General features: G+C 35.6%; 2 protein-coding genes and 1 pseudogene across 2 annotated transcripts; 1 reads left to right on the top strand and 2 right to left on the bottom strand.

Annotated features, from left to right (window-relative positions):
- Positions 1 to 491: 491 nt before the first annotated feature.
- Positions 492 to 6088, top strand: LOC121299376 (annotated as a pseudogene).
- A 625-nt stretch (positions 6089 to 6713) lies between these two features.
- On the bottom strand, positions 6714 to 12885 carry LOC121299326 (isocitrate dehydrogenase [NAD] subunit alpha, mitochondrial). Its single transcript, XM_041227017.1, has 11 exons — positions 12682 to 12885; positions 11187 to 11249; positions 10814 to 10897; positions 9704 to 9818; positions 9266 to 9453; positions 8778 to 8911; positions 8473 to 8575; positions 7891 to 7955; positions 7690 to 7774; positions 7205 to 7357; positions 6714 to 7110 (listed from the first exon to the last, which is right to left on the bottom strand). Exons 1-11 carry the CDS (start codon positions 12706 to 12708, stop codon positions 7027 to 7029), a joined length of 1101 nt encoding a protein of 366 aa, XP_041082951.1. The 5' UTR covers positions 12709 to 12885; the 3' UTR covers positions 6714 to 7026.
- Positions 12886 to 14972: 2087 nt separating this feature from the next.
- Positions 14973 to 20818, bottom strand: lrrc61 (leucine rich repeat containing 61). Its single transcript, XM_041226107.1, has 9 exons — positions 20448 to 20818; positions 18782 to 18880; positions 18099 to 18245; positions 17868 to 17928; positions 17306 to 17391; positions 16939 to 17004; positions 16298 to 16366; positions 15660 to 15782; positions 14973 to 15550 (listed from the first exon to the last, which is right to left on the bottom strand). Exons 1-9 carry the CDS (start codon positions 20473 to 20475, stop codon positions 15444 to 15446), a joined length of 786 nt encoding a protein of 261 aa, XP_041082041.1. The 5' UTR covers positions 20476 to 20818; the 3' UTR covers positions 14973 to 15443.
- Between the last annotated feature and the right edge of the window lie 2003 nt (positions 20819 to 22821).

Here is a 22821-nt window from a genome sequence, read left to right as displayed (position 1 = left end):
TTTCTTATAGTTTCACCTCTCTGAGAGTTTAAAATTGAATTTGCAGAATTTTTATTGCATGTTGTGATGTTTATAAGTTGGACAATACATGCCTGGGGGGAGCCTAGGTACTGCCTATTAACAACAATACAAATATAAACTGAATTCATTATTCATTAGACAGTGCTGGAAATGAAACCTAGACTGATCTAGTCTGTGTTACATATGTCTATGGTGAAAGAGAGCCAGCTACCTCAACACAGACTGTATCTATATATCTATATCTATATCTATATATATCTATATATATATATATCTATATATATATATATATATATATATATATATATATATATATATATATATATATATATAGATAGATATATAGATATATAAAGATACAATATTTGACTAACTGCAAAAATAATCACTGATTAATTTAAAATATATACATGTGTTTGTGTGTGTGTGTTTTTTTTCAAGAACGTGAGGCTGATAAAACCACAGAATCGATGGTAGCCAGTCCAGTGAATCTGGCCCCTGCTGATTCACTCTGGAGCACGCTTGCTGATGGCATAGCTCGGTGCTGCTCAGAACAGATGAGTCCTGTCCTCAGACACCAGTCACAGTTCACCAGATGTTCAAGGCATGAAGAAAAGTACAAGACCCTGTGCGCATTAGCCAGTGTTGGAAAACATTGAATCGAGAATTGATTAGCAGTTTGCTACACATGTGGACTGGCAGAGCTAGAGGAGGTGGACCATCTATACAGAACGGTATTTAATGTCATGCAAAAATTGTAAGGGCGAGTAATCTGTTTGTCCTCTACCTGGGACCAGACTCCCTGCATATTTCAATAAATCTAACAACTGATTGAAGAAAAGGACTCTGCATTTTCTTGAATCTACTTACTCACCATCGTTTTTTTTAGTTACATCAGCCAGCAAGAAGAATGACAAACTAGAGAAGATCACCTTTTCAGAGTATTATCAGCTTTGCAGGAGAGCAGCTAAAAGTCTTTTATAGGTAAGTACGTTTTTTAATTTGAAAACATTAATAGTGTGTCATCATCAATTCACTGACACTTGCATCCAAGTCAATTTGAAAAGCATTTGAGTTGGGACAACTCCTGGTTTACAAACAGCACTTGATCAGGCAATAGAAACAGCTGACATTTATCACATAATTTTGATTTTGTCGGCTCTGGTGTCTGGCCTTTCAGGAGCAATAGTGAAATAGAAAACTGTCAGTCCACCTCAGAAACTGGCAGTTGACTAATCGCATGTCACGTGAGGTCACAGTGAAGCGTGCAGTTTCAAACAGACGGATATTAAGTTGTGGTTGCAGTCCATTAAGATATAAATGACATTTTAGAGCATTAATAGTTTTTAAAAAATCAAGCATTTTTCTTAAGTATAGTGCACAAACAGCAAAGTGTTATGAAACAGTATAGTTAGAAATTGATCTATATTTTGTTTTTTAAAGTGGCGAATAGTCGACCCATTCAACTGTCTTTACCTCAACTATTGCCAGCCCTTGGTGGTGATTGTAGTTTCACCTTGTATAATGTTGTGTAGCCTTGGGCTCCTGTGGTCATTGAGAACATCAGCAAAGCACAGCTGAACCAACAGATGCTATGAAGTTTAGCCTTTAGGGGTAACTGTCTTGTAACTACTGTTTTTCTGAATATAGCTTTGTTTAGAACGGTTCTATGGTGTCGGGATCCTGGGGTTCAACTGCAGAGTGGTTTATTTCAGCAATCTGAGCTATATTTGCTGGGTAAGAACCTGCTCTTGTGTAGAACAAAATAAACCAAATACATTTGACATGTGCACTGTCAGTCCCTAAACAGACGTGTGCTGCACAAGGTTAAAGAAATCTTCTTTGCAAGCCTAGCTTTCTGTAGGGTCATTTCACCTGGACTGCTGCAATGTCTTCCTAACCAGTGAGATGATTTCCTATTGACTGACATGCTTTGCAGCCAGAAATCTGCTTTGACCACAAAGACACTGCTGAGGTGAAATTAGACTTCTTGATAGTAAGACAGTAAGAAAACTGAACCTTCTTTAACTTGGTTTGCGGTTACCTGTGTTTCTTTCAAAACTGCACATTGGGAATTATTCAAAGTGCACAACAGGTAAGATTTACATAATTATTTTGCTTCAAACAGAGCAGTTATTTGATAATTGTGCCAAGACAATATTTACTGTTTATTTAACTGTCAGTGTTTTGTTGAATTGATGCATCCCATTTGTGTTGGGTAAATAATTCAATTAAAAAATTAAAGCAAGGATGCAACCTACATTATTACCTGAACTAAGCCAGCTAAGGAATGAGGCTCATTGGAAAAATATCAAGCAGTTTGAAATGTGCAGTTCATTTGGTGTTAATAGGCATCTGTTTCTCTTTACAGGGGCATTGTGTCTGGAATCTACACAACCAACTTTCCAGAAGCATGTCATTACGTTGCCCACAACTGCAAAGCAAACATCATTGTAGTTGAGAACCATAAACAGCTGGAAACAGCTTTTTCTTTACCCAAAGCAGGATCGTTTTCTTATAGGTCATCGTAATTAAATAAAGCAAATTGTGACTCTTTCTCTGTATTTTGAATGATCGTTATTGATTATTTTGATGACAAAGAAAAGAGACAATCAAACACAGAACAAGATAATGGTGTAATGTACTGATCTAAACAGTGGTGGATCTAAATGCAGTCATCATTAGAGGACACCACCCACTTTTAATACACAGGGCTTCCATGGACACCATAGCATAGTAACCTGCAGCTGAGTGGCTGATTCAGTTGAAGCTAGACCAGCACTTAGTCATATCAGACCTATAACTACAGGATGCATCAAGTGCACTTGAAACCGGCACATGTCTCTTGGGTATTGTCTACCTGAAAGCCTGGTATCTTTTAAGTATAGTATATCAAATACTCTTGCCCATGTATTGCACACGTTCTGTTTTTTCGCACAGCATGAAATGGTAGCAGCATTCTCAACTCCTTTTGTTGTTGTCTTTTCAGATCCGAGACAGGCTGCCCCATTTGAAAGCCATTGTATAATACAATGATCCATTACAAGAAAGACACCCCAACCTTTACTCAGTAAGTCAGGCTTTAATCTAATGCTTTCCAGAGTTCTCACGTACTATATTCTGAAACTGTGTCCCTGTATACCTGGGGTGGACAAGTTAGTCCATCCAGTCCTTGTCTTTGTTCCAACCCTGTTCTAAATTATTGAATTGAACCTATTAAACCTCCATCCAAATCCTGAAGTAGTTAATGATCTAATTTTACCTGTCAAACCTGGAGTGGATTGGCCACCAGGACTATGATTGGGCACCCCTGCTGTATACAGGCACACAACTGCCGCAGTTAATTCTAGATGCGCACCCCTAGTGGTTATTTCTAAAATGACCTCACTTCTGGAATTTAGTTTAGTACAGTAATTAATGATCTAAACAGAACCGACAACATAGAATTAGAACAAATGCACACATAAGGATATTACACAGGGAATACATTTAATATTAATGCAAGTGGTATAAAATAAGTAGGATCTGTCAGTACTAATCTAGTATAGAGAATCGAAAAATATGTACTGGTAGTCTATATTCTGCTTTTTGTGTTTGACAATACCTCCTGGCTTCCAGTTAGTATAATTCATAGTTTCAGATAATAAATCAGTTTCTGTGTATTAGCTATATAAGATTTCGCTCACCTTTAAAGACGTATTCCCCTGCAATGGTATAATGCAACCATCTATTGGTTTTTTGTTTCTGGGCCAGCTTGCTCAATCATGCAGTCTTTGCACATTTTTATGCAGCACCTACAGTATTGTAAATAATGATTGTTCTTTTCAGTGGACACCAGCACAGGCCTGGCTTTGATTATGCATACTGGAAGATAGTCTGTCGATGAGGAAGTTTAATCAAGTTGTCCCGGCACATAGGATTCTCTAGACAAGCTGAAAGTCAAGTAAAAATAGATAAATAACTCAATATTGGAACAACAAAAACCTAGAGCCACTTAGTTAAAAACAAATCATAAAATAGTAATAGAAATATATTTAATATAACAATTAAACTTAATTTCATATATTTAATATCGTATTACTTTGCATTGCATTCACTAGACTTTACTATGCTTGTATAACGTTGCTTTGCTACCCTATTTTACTGAACTGTACAATGGCAATAATGGATCACTTATCGTTAGACACGTATATGACATTTTCAATATTGCATTGAATAAATATTGTTTGCTTTTGGCTTAATTGTTGGTTCATCTTTTACATTTTACATTTACAGTGGGAGTAGTCCATGGAACTGGGATCTGATGTTTCTGAAAAACACCTTGATGATATTATTAGCAGCCAAAAACCAAATCAATGCTGTGTGCTAATTTACACATCTGGGACTGCGGGGGCACCTAAAGGAGTGATGCTCAGCCATGACAATGTAATAGACATTATCTTATCAACCTTGGGTGGATTTATTACATCCACTAGGGACAGTGTTGCAGGGGGACATGTTCATGGTTATACTTTGGTGTACCAGCTGTACCTAGAGAGAAGACATGTTTGAGTTATTTGCAAAATGTTTATCTAATTGATATAGTATCATAGCACTGAAATGCTGGACACTTTATATGAAAATGTGAAGATTTTACAGCTGTGGTACCGTTCTATCAGTTCACATACCTTGCTATGGTACCATTTCTACTATTTTCAGATTACATGGACAGCAGCACATGCCAGCAGAATAGGAGGCATAGTGCCAGGAGAGATAAAGCAGGAATCCATCGTGAGCTACCTCCCTCTCAGTCACATTGCAGCTCAGCTTTGAAGGTACTGTATGGATATGTGATATGAACATGCTGTATGCCAGTCAACACGTTTAATTTGATTTTCTTTGTTGTTTGCTTGGCTTGCAGACACTTTGGCTAATCTAATCTGTGCTGTACAGTATTTCTTGTATCCAGTGGAAACATATTTTGAATACAACACTATTACCACTGAAGTGAGTTTGAACCACAACACATGATTAGGTACCATTCCCAGTTTTAAAATCTATAGCACTGGCTTGGAGATGTTACACTCATTTTACCCTGGCACACAGTGTGACAAATACATGCTTCTTTAATTTGGAACTCTTCTTAATGTGTTCTAGGGAAGCCTAATCAATACTTTGAAAGAGGCTTTTCCTACTTCACACATGGGAGTCCCACGCGTGTGGGAGAAAACAATGGAGAAGATAAAAGAGGTGACCGCTCAAGCTGGGTTTCTGAAAAAGAAAGCATTAACATGGGCAACATCTGTCAGCTTAGAAGCCAACCTGAACTGGGCCAACAAGTGAGCATGGAAATGACAAACCCGGCATTACACGTACACTTTTACATGCATTGTAGACCATAGGATTTGTACTAAGTGTACATTCTCAACTGTGCATTTTAACAGGTTATGCTAGTGGTGGCCAATCCGCTATGCAGCGGCATTATTCCACTTTATGTTTGTTTATTTCTCAGGGATGAAGCCAAACTCTTTATGTTCACGCTGGCTGATTACTTGGTGTTAGGAGCGGCCTGTGCTGAGCTGGGGTTCTCACACTGTGTGAAGTATTTCTCAGGAGCAGCGCCGATCACACGAGAAACTCTCGAATTCTTCCTGGGACTCAACATCCTCCTGTATGAGGGGTACGGAATCTGTGTCTGCTGGTTTTCATTCCAACTGAGTTCTCAATTACTTAACTGAACCAGGACCAGGATTGGGATACCCTATCTTAACATGGTATGATGTTTTCAATCATTCTAGGTCAGGGGTCTCCAATCCTGGTCCTGGAGGTCCGGTGTTCCCTCTCTCTCCTTCAGAGAAGCTCTACAGTATGTGTATAAAAAGACCACTGTCAGTCTTTTTCAGATTATAGACAGACCTTGCAATTCTAAAGATCTAACCATCTCAATATTTAGACCACTTCCCTCAGCCCCACTGGTGCTCTTTTTGAAATTATTTCACTGTACAGTAATCCATCGCGTATCCAACGTAGGACCAGAGTAAGGTCGGATAATGAATCCTGTTTTAAATACCATTATACACAGCTGTAACAGTTACAACATCCACACAATTATTATTTTGAGATTCTACTCTTCTTAAGGAGCTCCCCTAAATCCCTTGTTTAGAAAGATAGAGTATTAATGCTTGTGACAGAGTAGCCATCTAGTGTGGGTGCATGCACTCGCTGCTGAGTGACAGGTAAGAGATCAAAATGAAGGTTGAAGTTGATACGCCTCGCAGGCAAACAGGATTTATTTACATATCAACACAACAAACAGCTCACGTGACACTACCAGCAATGGTAACACGCATAATATATACAACAGTGTACAAAAACTTTGGTAGGATCTACAGTCTCTGAACTAATCTTCTCTGTTCAATAATAAAAACTAACATTGCTGAAGAGCTTGATCATGGCAGATAAACAGTTAGGATGGATACATGACTGATTACTGTACTTAACAATTATTTCAATTTCAAAGATTGTATTTACTAAACAGTATAACCCCACCCCTTACCTAAGATAGTTCCCTTAAAAGCAAGCAGATCATGTTAACTTGGCTAAGGTATTCAAAAATTGCTACTTTAATTACTACTACGTTACTGTTTAAGGTTAAAAAGATTTTAAAAAACATTAAAAGTATGAGTCAAAAACACCAAACTCAGAAACAAATGCTTGTTTCAAAACACTGTTTAATGGAAATAAGAACCAACCATAGCTGCAGTTTTACAAAAAGCGTTGCATATAGAATGTACTTTGTCAATAAATAAGGAATACTTAAAAAACAGACAGACATATAGTCACAGTCCATTAAAGGCATGAGGACAATTGTTTTGCTATTCAAAACAAAATGACAGACATTCAAAAAAGTCCACATAGGAGTTGCTTATTTCATAGACATAGTGGAATTTGTAAATGAGAGACCCATAGACATGCATTGATGCAAGTGAGCCAGCAAGCTGGTTTTATTAATAAAGCAGCAAAGTCTTAGTCCTGATCCTGTACCCTGCGACAGATTTCATTTGTGAATTCTGAACACTTTGCATTTCCTCCAAGATCTTTGGTCCGCACCTAAAGAAAAAAAAAAAAAGTGTCAATGTTAATACAAATTTCAACCAATCAGAAAACTGAAGTGCAAGACCTAACTAAAATAGCCAGGACATACTGTTTCGCTCTCAATAGTATCATAGCAGGCCTTCTCAATTTTCTTGGCATGGTCATGGAGTCCCATGTGGCGCAGCATCATAACAGCACTCAATAAGAGAGCAGTGGGGTTAGCAAGATCCTTTCCTGCGATGTCCGGGGCTGTTCCATGCACCTTTAAAGAACAGCAGGTACAGGACATCACTGCAGCATTTCATTTACAAATAACAAAATCAAAAATGACATTTACAGAACTGCTTCATTGGAATCAGAAAGCAAAGTTAAACTACACAGTATGATATGCACCAAAAATACAAGATATGACACTCATAGGCTTCATATGATGTGCAATATCATCTTGTAGTCCTTTTTTCTACAACTTTCAAGCAGGCAGGGTCCAAATTTGAGTTGCCGATCTGTAGGACCACTGTAATTCCACCTACTGTGAAATACTATTTCACATACACTATTCCTTTTAGTATGACCACTTGTGGTTTTTCAACTTACTGATTCAAATATGGCAACTCCGTTGGCGCCAATGTTACCACTGGGTGTCACTCCAAGACCTCCAATCAAGCCAGCACACAAATCACTGCAATGAAAAAAGCCATTTTAAAACCCTAGACTAATTCATTTAGCTTTTTACTCAAGTGGCCTTCCTGAAAACATCTGAAGTTCCCTTAGCGATGGCAGGTGTTTTATACTAACCTGAGGATATCGCCATACAAGTTTGGCATTACAAGTACATCAAAACTAGTTGGGTCTTGCACCATCTAAGAGAGAATAAAAACAACATGTAAGGGACAAAAAACAAGTATATTAGGAACATATGTCCCCATCCATGTTGTAAATACAAAATTATTATAAAAAAATTAAATAAAAAAATCACTAACCATTATCTAGATCCCCCAAATGGACAAAGAAAACTACTCTCAATTACTTGTGGTAAATAATGCAAGTGTAATACAGGAATAACAATTTGGCACAAGTGGCAACCTCCTCCTGGGAGACTTAAGGCCAAAATGAGAGTAGGTTCAATTGTGCCAGTGTAACAAGGCAGAGGCTAGGCACGAACTGGCAACCCTGTGCAGTGCAGGGGAGTGTCTTACCCACAATGCAGAAGAGCCAGGCTTGTCTACATAACCTCATCTCATCTTACTGACAGGGGACAGGACCGAATCACACAGCACTGCACTGCTACTCCAGTTGGAATCGTGCCCGACTGTAGGCAACGTCATTGCTAAATTCACATGCACTGAACTGAAATATAACACAGTTAATTATACTTACATTCAGACATACTGTGTCCAGGTACATTTCAGTGAATTTAATATCTTTGTAGTTTTCAGCTACGTCCCGGCATTTTCTTAGAAAAAGACCATCCGACATGCGCCTGCAAAAAAGCACACACACAAAAAAGTGCGCAGTTAAAGCTGAAATATATAAGCATCTCATTACTGGCACAAAAAAGATTTACACCATTAACCACATCCTGAATAGATTTTCTGCTGAATTGCTTGATTTTTCTAAACTGTGTCAAATGCTTTTTGTATAAATACATACAATGGTTAGAAAAATGTCAAAATGACACTTACATAATGTTAGCCTTGTGTACAGCCGTAACTGTGCTTCTTTGGTTGTTTCTGGCATACTCAAATGCAAACTGAGCTATACGCTGGCTGGCATTTTCAGTAATTAGTTTTATACTCTGAACCACTCCATCAACAATCTGAAACGGGAATAAAAATAACACAAGATATGTTAGTAACTTAGACAGTATACTGTACAGCCACCATTAAGAATATAAAAATATTTAATGTCAGTTCTGTAAAAAAAAGTAGTGCTTTTCTAATTCATTTTGCACTTTGGTGGAGAAAAAAGACTGAAGCAAATAAATGACCCCAAACTTTTCACTGCAGAAATGAAGCGACAGCAAGCAAGGCACAACAAGGACATTTTGAGAAATGTTGTTTTACTTAAATATTATTTTAATAGCAGCGAATGGGAGCGGGAAAGCAATTCAACTCACGATTCAATGGTACAGGAAACTATTCTAAAACTTGCTATATTGTATGACGCATACCACATGTTCAATCCCACTGTATTCTCCCTCTGTATTCTCTCGAATTGTGACAAGGTCCACATCAGTGTAGGGGGTCTTGTAGCCTTCAATCGACACACAGGGACGAACATTTGCATAAAGGTCAAAGGTTTTACGAAGCAGCAGATTCATCGATGGGTGGCCCGCAGCAATCGGCGTCTTCAAAGGTCCTTAAAACATAAATAAATTCAATCCATTACTGGGTGACTTAAAACTTTTCATGATACTCCAATACAAAATGCAGTTGTGTCCAACAACACAATGCAAAAGGATTAGCAAGAAATGCCAAAGTCTGAACCTTGTCAGAAATATGGTACAATATAAGTAAGGTGTCTCATGAGTGTATTTAAGAGACATTTTACTACCAAAAAAAACAATTGTTTGTAATTAGCATAGCGGTCGTTCAGTCCACGTCCCTACCTTTCAATCCGATTTTACTTTTATCCATAGATTCTTTAGCTTCTGGAGGAATCATCCACTTTCCACCTGGTCCTTTAATAGCCGTTACATTCCGCTCCTCCCAGTGAATTGGAACCTTGAGTAGACAAAAAGCCATTAAAAATACACCACCTTTAAGACTCCATTGCTTATACAAGATCTAGAATTTATGTTCACATATTAGTCATTTATGATGTAATAATCAATCTCTTACTGTTTTGCTGTTCTGTTAGTTTTCCAAATTTAATTTCAACTTTGACTAAGGACAAGCCCCTGCCACCACACAATCCGTTTTTCACATCATTGAATTCTTTACTTTGTTTCTGCAACACAAGCCCACCTTAGTGCACATAGTTTATTTATTTATTAATTAATGTTGTAGCAAAACAAAGCTGGATTCATCGGTGTGAAATGGAAAATAAAGTCTAGAAAACATAAAAGATCACAGCAAACATATTAAATAATAAAAAAAGAAGAATGCAATCTTCCAATGGGATAGAATCCAATCAACAATAAGAACTTTGAGCCTACCAATCTTACATATCAAGCATGCTGCCTAGATATACAGTAAATGCAATTAAAACCGAGTGACTTAGGTGTGTAAAATGTTGAAACATGTTCACGCTGACAAGAATACTGCAGGTTTATTTTGAAGGATGTAAACTGAATACCACAAGTATAAGATAAGAAATCGTATAGAAAATTAAAACATGAAGGTTATATCCACACATTTGTCTAATCCACAGTAACTTGGGAATTGGTCAATGGTTTTGTTATTGTAAGTAGCTGCAAATAAACTATTGTGAAACTAGTTATGCATTTTGGAAGAACACACACTGAAAGTCACTCCTCCAAAAATGAGAGTTTATGGATTTATTGTGTACGTGGAATACACCTCACCCTTGGATTAGATATACTTATAATATGACAGAACTTTATGGGTCACCAAATCACAGACTTTATTGGGTAATGATTACACATTCTGACTTGCCTTAGAGTTTCTTAATTTAACCCTTCAAATCACTGTGCATTTTTTACAACTGCGTACAACTGAATCCTTATCTTGACTGCGGTCTTGAAATTATTCTTTACCCGAGCAGAATCAAAGATCTTTATAACAGCATCGGAAATCTCTGGTCCAATTCCATCTCCAGGGATAATGGTAACTGTCTGTGTCTACAGAAAAACAAAACAAAATAAAATAAAACAAGAATGAAACACTTATAGGTAAGGCCCTCTGATAACCTGTGTGGCATTTAGTAATGGCATTACGCTAAAATAATAATAAAAGAAAAACTACAGAACCAGGAATTGAAGTGTTACCCTTTATAGCACATACTTGCAGATTGAGAAATCTAAAATGCACTCTCTTCCTGCTTCTAGAGCCCTCCTCTGGACATTCTTAAAGATGACCTTTCTGAAAGTCGCAGAGCTAATGTTGTTCTACAAACACACAGTGACTTACCCCACCAGCAAATCCTCTTGTGACTGACGTCTGTTTTTTCACAGCTCCCAGTACACGAGATACCTAAATAAAAAGGATTTAAATTAAACTAATATCAAACATATTACAAAATGTCAATCTGGTGTTTGAAGATTACGTTTCAATTATTTTTTATTGCTGGTATTCCAAGCTCTCATCTTTTGGGTTGTGGTTTATAAGTGCAAAAACACGTTTTTAATACACACGATGCCACGTGGTTTATTAAAATTACCTTAACATAATGTAGCAATTTACCTATAGAACTTCTTATTTCTTCCCAAAGAAAGTTGATTAATCCTTGGCACAACCAGCAATATGGGAGGCAATGAAAAACAGATATATCTCAGTCAATGCCTTTACTTGTTTCCTCATCTGGTATTCATTTGTAATGTATACTACCCTTGGATACAAAAATACACTTGGGGTTTGTTATGTTTGCACCAAAATGCACTGTAGCCACTTAGTTATGCCACAGGCGATGTTTGCACCCAGGGCTGTACTATAGATTGCTATAGTTTTTCAATGATTTTTTTTTTTTTGGTAATACCAGGTGTTTAACCTTCAAAAAAGCTTATCCTTTGCTTTTGCTCTGATGCAGCATATTGGCACATTTCTTAATATGATTACCTTCCGTGTCAACTTGTAAACTGCAGTATAATGTTACGAAGGCCAAGCTAAGGTAAACCTTGTGTTTTTCTAACGTGCACTTAAAATGGTAGTAGATAAGTGTCTTTGCAGATTAAAAAACACACACACTTAAAACAACGGCATAAATGACCTTGGATTGATTGACTGATTGATTGATTTAATTTTATATATATCTTGCAGCAACCACAATTTATGCTGAAACGTGACAGTAATCCACACAAAACACTTTCAACAGTACATTAAAGTGACATTGGTGCCTGACATTTTTGGTGACCCTGATGAAACAAGGATACGGTACTGAATCTTTCCTAATCTTAAAATTACCAGTTTGACATTTAGTAAATCCCTTACTTCCTGGGGCTGCGGTTTTTCCTAGCCAGCAAGCCATAACCCATATTTCCCCAATAAGTTTTGGATCTTCAAAAATTTCAGTGAAAACTCCGATAAGTAATTTGCTAACATTGGTGCTGCTAGACATGCTCACACAGGCAAAATATGTGTCCAACGTATTGTGACAGGATGAGGTACACATGGCAACCAGTACAGACAAACGACTTGCCCATGCCATAGTTCCGGCCGCACAACTACCTGCTATATCACCGGTTTCCTAAAAAAAAAAAAAAAGAACACATTGATATACCCTATCTATAGGACTTATTCAGATCAAGGGCACCGCGCAAAGGCCTATGCGGGGAGTTTGTCTCAGCCTCAGGGGTTTCTCACGCCACCGGAACGCATCCCTTGACTTTCTGATACGTTAAGAAAAAGCAACTTTAAAAAGATGTAAAGGTTACTGCACTGCAGATCAAAAGTGTTGTTCCTCTCTTACCGTTGACCTCCACGCGTTTCCAGCCATTCTCTTTCTGGTAGTAAAACCCCTCTACTCAATCTCAAGAACTTCCTTCCGTTATGTCTGTCACTCTGCCAAAGAAGCACCTCCCCAAAATGATTGTAACCAAGGATATAGAATGCAATCGAACAGAACTGGATGTTCCACTTGCGATATGCAACTGAGTGATCTACACAAGAACTGCGTGTGTCTTTGTGAACCGCGAGGAGTTATGGGATTGAGGTTACCCGAAATCAGGAGGACTGGCGCTTATGAGGAAAGGCGTGACCATAGATATAGATATAAATCTATAGCTATGGGCGTGATAATTTTGAAAAATATCTAAGCTAGTATAACAGCATACTTGCCAAGATTTAGTGCCATACGCATTCATACAGATGGAAGGGGTCATACGCAAAAAACACTAGCTATCATATAAACGTATCCCACCAACTCAAAAGTAAAGTAGACATATTCAAGCGTTCTTACCTTTGTATAAATTAGTGATCAGCAGACGTGTCAGCCGCACGAAGAGCACAGCGTGTGCTTTTCACTAACTTCTACTCTGCATATATATATATATATATATATATATATATATATATATATATCTATGGATAAATATCGGGACTTTCTTCCTATGCATCGGGACTGTCCCGACCATATAGGGATTGTTGGCATTAATGTAACAAACTACAGCACACAAATATTTATACAGTATACAGTAATTGTACTGAACAGGTAATGTTACTAAAAGTGAATATGTGACTTTTAACTGAAATATGTTACAGGAGTTTTACAGCAGCTGCTGATCCCGCTGCTCCCAGCAGCGGCACAAAACACCCTTCATTTAACCACGTTTCACTTTCTCCAAATTGTAAGTCAATGAACTCACAAAAGTATTTCTTTCTTCAGCCCTGATGTTAAACTACAGACAGCAGCCTTTTAAATCTATTTTAAGAGCGAATATAGGTATCCTATCACATTATTATTATTATTTATTATTATTATTATTATAATTAATATTTAGGATCCTATCACTAGTGAAAAACTTTTTGATTGATAATTTAAAATTTTTTTTTATAAAAAAGCATAGGCAGAGTTGAAGTCAATTCACTGAAAAATTTCAATAATTATACCTAATCAATTTCTGCATACAAACGTACTATATACATATATATATATATATATATATATATATATATATATATATATATATATATATATATATATATATATTGCTTATTTGAATTTGATATTTTTGCTACTGATTTTATTCTACTTTACAACTGCTCTTATCTATAATGTGACACTTTGTGTGTGATATTTTGTAACAATTGTAAGTCGCCTTGGATAAGGGTGTCTGCTAAGAAATACTAATAAATGTCAACAAATATTTGTTGATCCCTAGGAAATTCAAGATTATAATACAACAGCTTTTAATCAGTAAATTGAAATGCAAGTTTACTGTAGGTTAAAGTGATGCTTAAAAGCATACACTTTACTAATATTTTTTATCTGTGTTCTGTATGTTTCTTTCAACTAAGATTACTTAAAATATTGCTTTTGAAAAACTTCACCAAGGCTGATTGTGGAGGTGAGGGGAGCATATCAGTGTACAGGCTTCAGTAATGATACAGAACACATACAATGGGATATTAAACAAAAATTAAATACAGATGACATAAAAGTATCTCCTTAAATCAAAAATTAACAAAAATACAAATTGCCAGTTTCAGTTTCAAATGCTGTTCCATTTATTTGTGCAGTATTCATTACTTTTCATACATAAACTTTTGTTTTACAGAACAGATCAAGCCCACATTGAAGAATCATAAACTATTTAGCAATACTAGAAACACCCCAGAGAAACAGCCAAAACTACTTAATAAATGAGATGGGTCCTTGGCAACATTAGGTCTGACACAGACACAACATACCATACTAAAGAGGTAGACAGGTGTGTCTTTCAAAATGTTCAGATCATTAGTCATCACAAACAGCAGAATGATTTCAATCATAAAATGAATGCAGACAATTATGTTTAAACAAACAGCATACAAGAAAGCTTTATTTTTATTTTAATAGTTTTTCTTTTCAGTAATGTGTTAAACATAGTGCCCTGGTTGACCTAGTTGAGTATAAAATATGTATCTTGTCAGTAACAATATGCAATACAATGGTAGGAATAATAATATTTTAGTTAGCATAAAATATTGTAGAGATGTGCATTTACCAATAAAATCTGATACATAATGTTAAACTTTTAAAGCATAAAACACCCATGGAGAAAAAGCATGACTTCCTGGAAATACAACATCTTATACAAAAAATACATATACTGAAGCACTGATTTTATAGACCAGAAGTCCATTGTGACAGTCTGCAAAAGTGCATATTATGTTTTATTTTTAATTCTCAACAAGCATACCTTGCTATGTTCTCAGTATAGATTACTTTTGAATAACACAAAACATATTACATTAATCACATAACATGCAAATACTGTACATTGGCCATTCAACTCAATTTGAAACTCACATAATTAAATGGTCCCAGGTATTTAATTTCTTTGGGATTTCATTGCCCTGTGTAAACAGGACTGGTAGAAGTAGACTACTCTTTGCCAAAAGGTGTGCATCCCAAGTATGGATACTGAGGCTGTGTGCCCAGCAAAAGGAAGGTCTACATAATTATATGATGGTAAACCATGGATTTTGATGAGTAATGGTTGTGTACCATAATATAGTTACAAAGATATTTTATAGCACATAGTGCTTTGCTGGATTCTTGTTGCTCAAAGCTCTTTCTGTTTGAATAATTACATGGGAGGCCCGGTTGTTGAGCAGTTTGCATTCGTGCAGAACATCTGATAAAAAAGAAAATAACAGCCTAAGTATTACACAGGTTATATCCAAATTAGAGGAAAAGATTGGACTTTTTTCAAGCCCATAGTTTTAGAAGCGCAAAATCCTTACCATTAAATTGTTTGTAGGCTTCGTCAATGATTGCATTGTTCGAATGCTTCAGATCCCAATAACCCTCTTGAACCCAAGGCTTGCAGTCTGGTATCTCTGCCACAGATCCGTTTTTATAAAGACCTGTTTAGAACAGTAAAATCCTCTAAACTCGTATTCCCTATGATGTATTTAAGCCTAACTTAAGATATGCACAATACCGATGTAATCAAAATTTACATCCAGAGAATAACATTTTTTTTCTAAAAATCAAAAGTGTAAAAAGTGTAATTCCCTGGAGCTATGCAGGGAGGTCCTGCAGTTGACACTAGTAAGTGTTTTTGCATTAACTGTTCAATATGAGCATCTTTGGCAAGTTTACAACCAAATGTATTCTGAATCTACCTTTTTTCAGACAATGAGTTGCTGGTTTTCAAAATCTTGTGTAAACAATGTAAATGTGTACTTAGTAAGATGAATACTGTACATTTGTTCAGTAAGTATCTTCAAATGTACTTGATAATAGTTCAAGATATGCAGACTAACACTTTAAATAGCACATATTCTGTACACTTAAATCAGTGTATCTTTACATGTAGCCTCAAGCTACTGTAAGTTATCAATACAACATACTGTACTTTATATGAACAATTTCAAACCTTTCAATGAGTCATCGATGTCCCTGCATAACTGATATAAATCACTGCCTCTGCCAGTCACCCTTTCCCCTGTGAAAAAGGAAAACACGTTTGAGAAGCGAACTATGCTATGTGACATGGCTCACTGCAATATTATTTACCTTCTAAGACATGGTTAATGTGGCAATCAGTGCAAGAAAGTGCCCAAATAAACATGCTGAGGCACTGTACCCAGTCAAAGCAAGGACCTTTAACTACTATCACAATGAGAAACGAAATACAAAGGGATATGTAGAGAGAATATATTACATGTACTGAGGACTTGTAACATATTCTTATTAAAAACACACACACCCACCTTCATTATCATTTAATCAATGAGCTGAAATGGCAAAGTTCAATCACTAAAACAACAAAAAAAAAAACTAAATACAGTGCTCCCCCTTTATAAGACGGTAAGTTCATGGCTCCCATTTGCCTCATAATGCAATCACACTAACACTAGTATTCTTGTTATAAGGCGAAGCACAAACAACACAGTCTTTTAACCATGGCTCCCAACTACAGCATTATAAAAGGGGAGTGCTATATTAATTTATACTACAAATGGAAAAATAATTACGTTTGTGTAAAAAAAAAAAGAAAAAAAAAGAAAAACTTACCATCCACCACCTTGATATTTGGAAACATTTCTAGTATTATGTTTCTATAGGATATGTTCTTGCACACTGAAAAACACATTTCATACAATATTGGTGTTTACAGGATTCCTAAAATTCAAATAATCTTTTTTTTAAATAAAATAATAAGAAATAATGTACACACAACTGTAAAGGCATCATTTTATTAAGGGGTTCTAGTGACATAATAAACCAATCTTATTTCATTTAAAATGTTAATTTACCACACATTTTTTGAAGACACACTTTAAAATATTAGTTTTTTTATGTAATTGAAATCAACATTAATTTTACAAAAACTAAAACTTTATGTTCGTCCATAATGTTTCAAGAGCTTCATTCTAAATACCTGGATTGCTGAAGTTGTAGAGACAGTCCTTGAGTCTAATGTTCTCTAGCTTTCTTAAACCCAAAAGACACTGTAGGTTTTCAATGCTAAAATAATAATAATAAAAGCAAATTAATTTGAATTGTCCATCATTCATTTAAGTGAGGGTTGGGGCTGATAAAATGAAATAATACAAAATCTCTCTTCCAATTATTTTAATTGGAATTCTAAATCCTGCTATCTTGCAATAAATTGACACTGTACAGACTCTATATCAATCCTTCCCCCAGTGGTGATGTCTTGTCACACTTAACAGCATACTACTTAGAATAAAAAACTCACGTTTATTAATTTTAGGGCAACGATATTAAGATCCTCCACGGTTTAGATCATTAAAATCAGCCCCAATCTGTGTCTCTTAGTATTCTGTTGGCTATTGTCTTCATCAGTGCTAAAACTTTTGTCTACTTGAAACATTTCTGTACTTCGCTTTTAGATTTACGTAAAAATGTATGAATGAGTGTTGTAAGTTATGAATATGTTCTTATTTCTGAAAACCACAGCAATTTAACTGCAGCGTTACCTGCTAATAAGGTTGCCAGCCACATTGAGGCTCTGCAGATGGTGACAGTGGCTAATGGCTTCTGAAAAAAGGAACATGGAATGTTAATGTTAATGACACAATAAAAAGTAGAAAAAAATGTACATTGCTGGAATGAGGGAACCTGTAAATAAAATAATCTGTGGTAGTTTTAATGTGTCAAAAAATATTCTTTGGTAAATCAGTAAAAATCTTATTACCACCTGCTTTTACCTAAATTGGTGATTCTGTTTCCAGAAACATTGAGCACTTGAAGGAGTCTTAGGGAAGCCAGAGGTGCTAAGCTTGTAATGTTGTTTCCTGAAAGGTCCAATCTTTCCAGGTTTACGCAGTCTCCAATACACCCAAGATCATAGATGCCTGGATTTAAAGCAACATACATGAATTACTCTTCAGTCATTAGATGAATCATCTGGATAGTTAATGACAGCAAAGCAACAACTAAAGAGGCACAGAAATTTTACTCAACATGTGATATGCGAGAAAGTGCAAGTTTAACTATCTGAAAACAAGGCATGCAAACTGGGAGCTTTCTTTAACCTAGCATGTTCAGTTTAAACTGCACATATGTGAGACCTACATAGTGAATGAAAGAGCATGACAAGTACAATTTAATTTCATAAGCTAAAACATATTTTAAGGGGTATGCCAAAATATTTTGCTAAAAAAAAAAAAGTACATTGCTCTCATAAAAGAGTTCTAACAAATGTTTTAAATTACATTTTCTTATCTCTTGTTAACCGTATGAACATTTCAACTGCCCCCTTACTGAGCTGAGAATATAAAAGAAATCCCAAAAGAATGGAAGATGACAGCTACCTGTTAATAAATGGTAACAACAAATTAACCAAGACATTTCAAGCACTTGAAACAATCATTGCCTGTACTTGTCTTACCAAGACCTCTCAGCTTCAGGAACAAAACTGATTCCAAGTCAAATTCCCCAGTTTTCGACTTTAGTAACACATCTGTAATTTTTGTATAATTTTCAGTTTCTGAAAGACAAAAAATGTAGCCTACTTGTTACAGTAAATCAGGTCACAAAGAAACATAAACAAAACAGCCCAATTGACTCTTCTGATGTGTCTAATCAAGCGGCATACTTGGCATACATACAGTCATGACTCATAATTACAGCAGTTACTCACACAGTCAATGGCAGTTTTATTTTATGACAGATGGAACTGCATCATATTATTTCATATTGCAAGAACAGAAAACATCTGCATATATTTCTTGTTAAGCACAAATGAAAAGGAAAAGATGTACGCTACAGATTCATCAAAGCAGCACCTCCCAGACACAGCAACCTTAGCCTGGATAAATGTATTGATTTCAGCTGCACCAGAATGTGAGGTCATCATTAGTGGCTGTTGGTACCCTGTCTGAAAGCTAAGCTGCATGTTCTAGATATCTATGCAACTTGGTCTGAAAAGTCTGGCTCTTAAAAAGGACAGAACTAGTATAATTTAGATCAATGTCATTTTACAAAGGCATTAAAAAAAAAAAAAATCACTTCTGTGATCCAATGCAAACTATCAATGCACAGATACAGATACAGATAACTCATGCACAGATACAGACTTTTAAGTTCAGTAAAAAAAATAATAATAATTTTAATGTTTTCTTAGATTCAGTACTGACATGCGTTGGTGTTATAATTTTCTAATTCATATATATTTTATGTTTAAAGGGAAACTGAGAAAATAAGCTATATTAGTCCAGTAGATGCAATCCGCTATTTACTCTGTAGTAGTTATTTAGCAAAAGTATATGTGGGATGACTGTTTTAAAAAGCACCTACAACTGCAGCTTAGTCTTTCTCTTTCTTTGTCTTTCTCTACACCGTATATATTCACTGTGACATGAATGGGCATTTCTATTCCATTAGGTACATTATAGCTTTAACACAAGGACTGTTTTTGCAAATACTATTCTAGATACAAGCATCTTTTTTTTTTTTTTTTTTTTTTTTTTAATTATTATTATCTATTAACAATGCTAGCGATCGCACCACCTTGGAACTTTGGAGGTACTCCCATGAGGTCATACCTGGACCAGTATAGTACTATGTGGACACCTGTTATTATGGAGGGTGACTATGGTACAGAATTAATATTAATTATGACTAATTACATAGCATACGTTTCTACCCAGGTCTTAACACGTATACCTACTGTTTTTAATTATATTATAATATATATATATATAGATATATATAATATACTATATACGAATAAACGAATGCTTATTTTATTCTGACTGAATATATATGTTCTGACATATGTTATTTCTGTAATAGAAATAAATCTTTTTTCAAAAACTTATTATATATATATTATATTATATATATATCTATATATATATATATGATATATATATATATATATATATATTTATCGACTTTCAGTGCGCGCTGGAATATGCCTTTCTCTGTCTGTATATCTTTTTTTTTTTTTGATGTAATTAAAACCATGGCGAACCTTATGGTGTTGGGGAAATGTGAAAACAATCAAGAAATGAATACAAATACATTAATACAAAATAAATAAATGGGCTTACCTTGACCTCGGTCTTTCTTCGAATCCATTGCTGAATATTCAGTATTTTGTATACAACGTCAGATTTTTTTTTTACTGAATTTTAATTTAGTTGTCAAATTCAAAGAAAACCACATTTGCCTCATCTGCTGCAATTATATTTTAAATGTTTTTTTTTAAACCTCATTAGCAACTCGTATCAAACAGTTCAAATGAGCCAGACACCAGAAGAAACGGACACTGCGATATGCGTTAGCATTAACAAATGCAAAAATGTATTTTAGAAAAGCCTATTAATAATTTATGCAAAAAGACACCGGGAAGTCAGTTTTTATTTTTAACATTTTCTTATGTGTACTCTCAGTGGTTACTAGGGCATTGCCAAGGAAACATAGTTGCGTAAGGCAAACCTCTGTCGCAAAAAGATTTTCACAACAGAATGTCCTCATAAACGATACTGGCCGTGGGAGGAGTAACAGGGAAACACGATGGTCCGTAATGGAGTTTTAAATTCGCAGATTTAGTCCCGTTTCATAATGTCGAAAAAGTACTCGTGTAATCAAACTACTGTATACTTTAAACCATATAACGCTATATATATATATATATATATATATATATATATATATATATATATATATATATATATATATATAGGGGGTGTGTGTGCAACAGTTACTTTTTCGACTGTGTTGAATACTTTTCAGGTTTCGAATATTGTTTGTATATCATTAAATGGTAATGGAACACGAGGAAATATTTTCTTGTGCTGTTTGTGTTACTGTTCGTCAACTGCGTTGATTTTGAATTATTAAAGGTGTAATAATAACGTATAAGTCTCTGTCCTAACATGTGGTTAAGAAATATGTCGGGTAAAGTGGACTTCTCCAGTCAAAGTGAAAATCTACAAATAAGAACATAAGAAAGTTTACAAACGAGAGGAGGCCATTCGGCCCATCTTGCTTGTTTGGTTGTTAGTAGCTTCTTGAAGGATCCCAGGGTGTCAGCTTCAACAACATTACTGGGGAGTTGATTCCAAACCCTCACGATTCTCTGTGTAAAAAAGTGTCTCCTATTTTCTGTTCTGAATGCCCCTTTTTCTAAACTCCATTTGTGACCCCTGGTCCTTGTTTCTTTTTTCAGGCTGAAAAAGTCCCTTGGGTCGACACTGTCAATACCTTTTAGAATTTTGAATGCTTGAATTAGGTCGCCGCGTAGTCTTCATTGTTAGAGACTGAACAGATTCAATTCTTTTAGCCTGTCTGCATATGACATGCCTTTTAAGCCCAGAATAATTCTGGTCGCTCTTCTTTGCACTCTTTCTAGAGCAGCAATATCTTTTTTATAGCGAGGTGACCAGAACTGCACACAATATTCAAGATGAGGTCTTACTAGTGCATTGTACAGTTTTAACATTACTTCCCTTGATTTAAATTCAACACTTTTCACAATGTATCCGAGCATATTGTTTGCCTTTTTATAGCTAAATACAGAAGAATGCTAAGGTAAAATGAATAAAGTTGTTATAAAGGATAATTTGTTGTCTTTTTTCTCTCTTTTTAAACCCGTGGTTTTTACCTCTTTAAAAACCACACGCTTCTTTTTAAAGGGTCTGTATTTTATGCTCAACCTTCCCAAACAAGATATGTCTGCAGTTTCACAGACCCCAATTCGCACTAATGTCAAAACATAACTGCCTTTGGTTGTAATCCTGTCCAGGTGTGACATATAGTAACCTGGATTTATGGAATAATTTGGCGATGCACACAAGCGGTAGGGCTATCTCACAAAATCTCATCCACTTAGGTTGTGAGTTTAATATAGTGTAACCAAGACTTAAAATACCATGGCCTTTCTTCATTGCATTTGTAGCAACATTATGCTTAAGATCTCTAACTTCTTGTTTGTACGACTTGCATGCAGATTATAAAGCATTTCTTCCTGGTATTCAGTCTCTTCCTGTACTATAGGTCACATTTACCCCATTGGTTAACTGGCAGCATTAGTAGGGATGCATTTGAAAAATCAATATTCGAGCTAAGAAAATGTATAGTAAAGCCTTGATTTTCATTCAAGTCTGGCTACAGTAGAATGCATGTAGGATAATCTGCCAGGATCCTGTGTAGCAGAATAAACAGAATTAAGTAGAGGAGGTGATATACACAGACCCACCACATGGTAGAAATGAGAGGTGGATATTCCGCCTGATGAAAAGAAATCTCATTTTCAAAATCAGTAAAACATAAGTAAACCTGGAATAAGCTTTGTTATGCTGAGTGCCAGATATAACTATGCCTGATATGGCATCTTACTCAAGAAAGCCCTTGGATAGCTGTCCCTGGTGATTGTGTGGGACAAAACGTTAAGCATATCTTAATGAGACATTTTGTATCAAA

This window comes from Polyodon spathula, chromosome 24 (genome assembly GCF_017654505.1).
Source record: "Polyodon spathula isolate WHYD16114869_AA chromosome 24, ASM1765450v1, whole genome shotgun sequence".
In the NCBI taxonomy this organism is placed as follows: domain Eukaryota; kingdom Metazoa; phylum Chordata; class Actinopteri; order Acipenseriformes; family Polyodontidae; genus Polyodon; species Polyodon spathula.
Note: the sequence above shows the minus strand (reverse complement) of the source record. Positions and strands in the feature narration are given on the sequence as shown.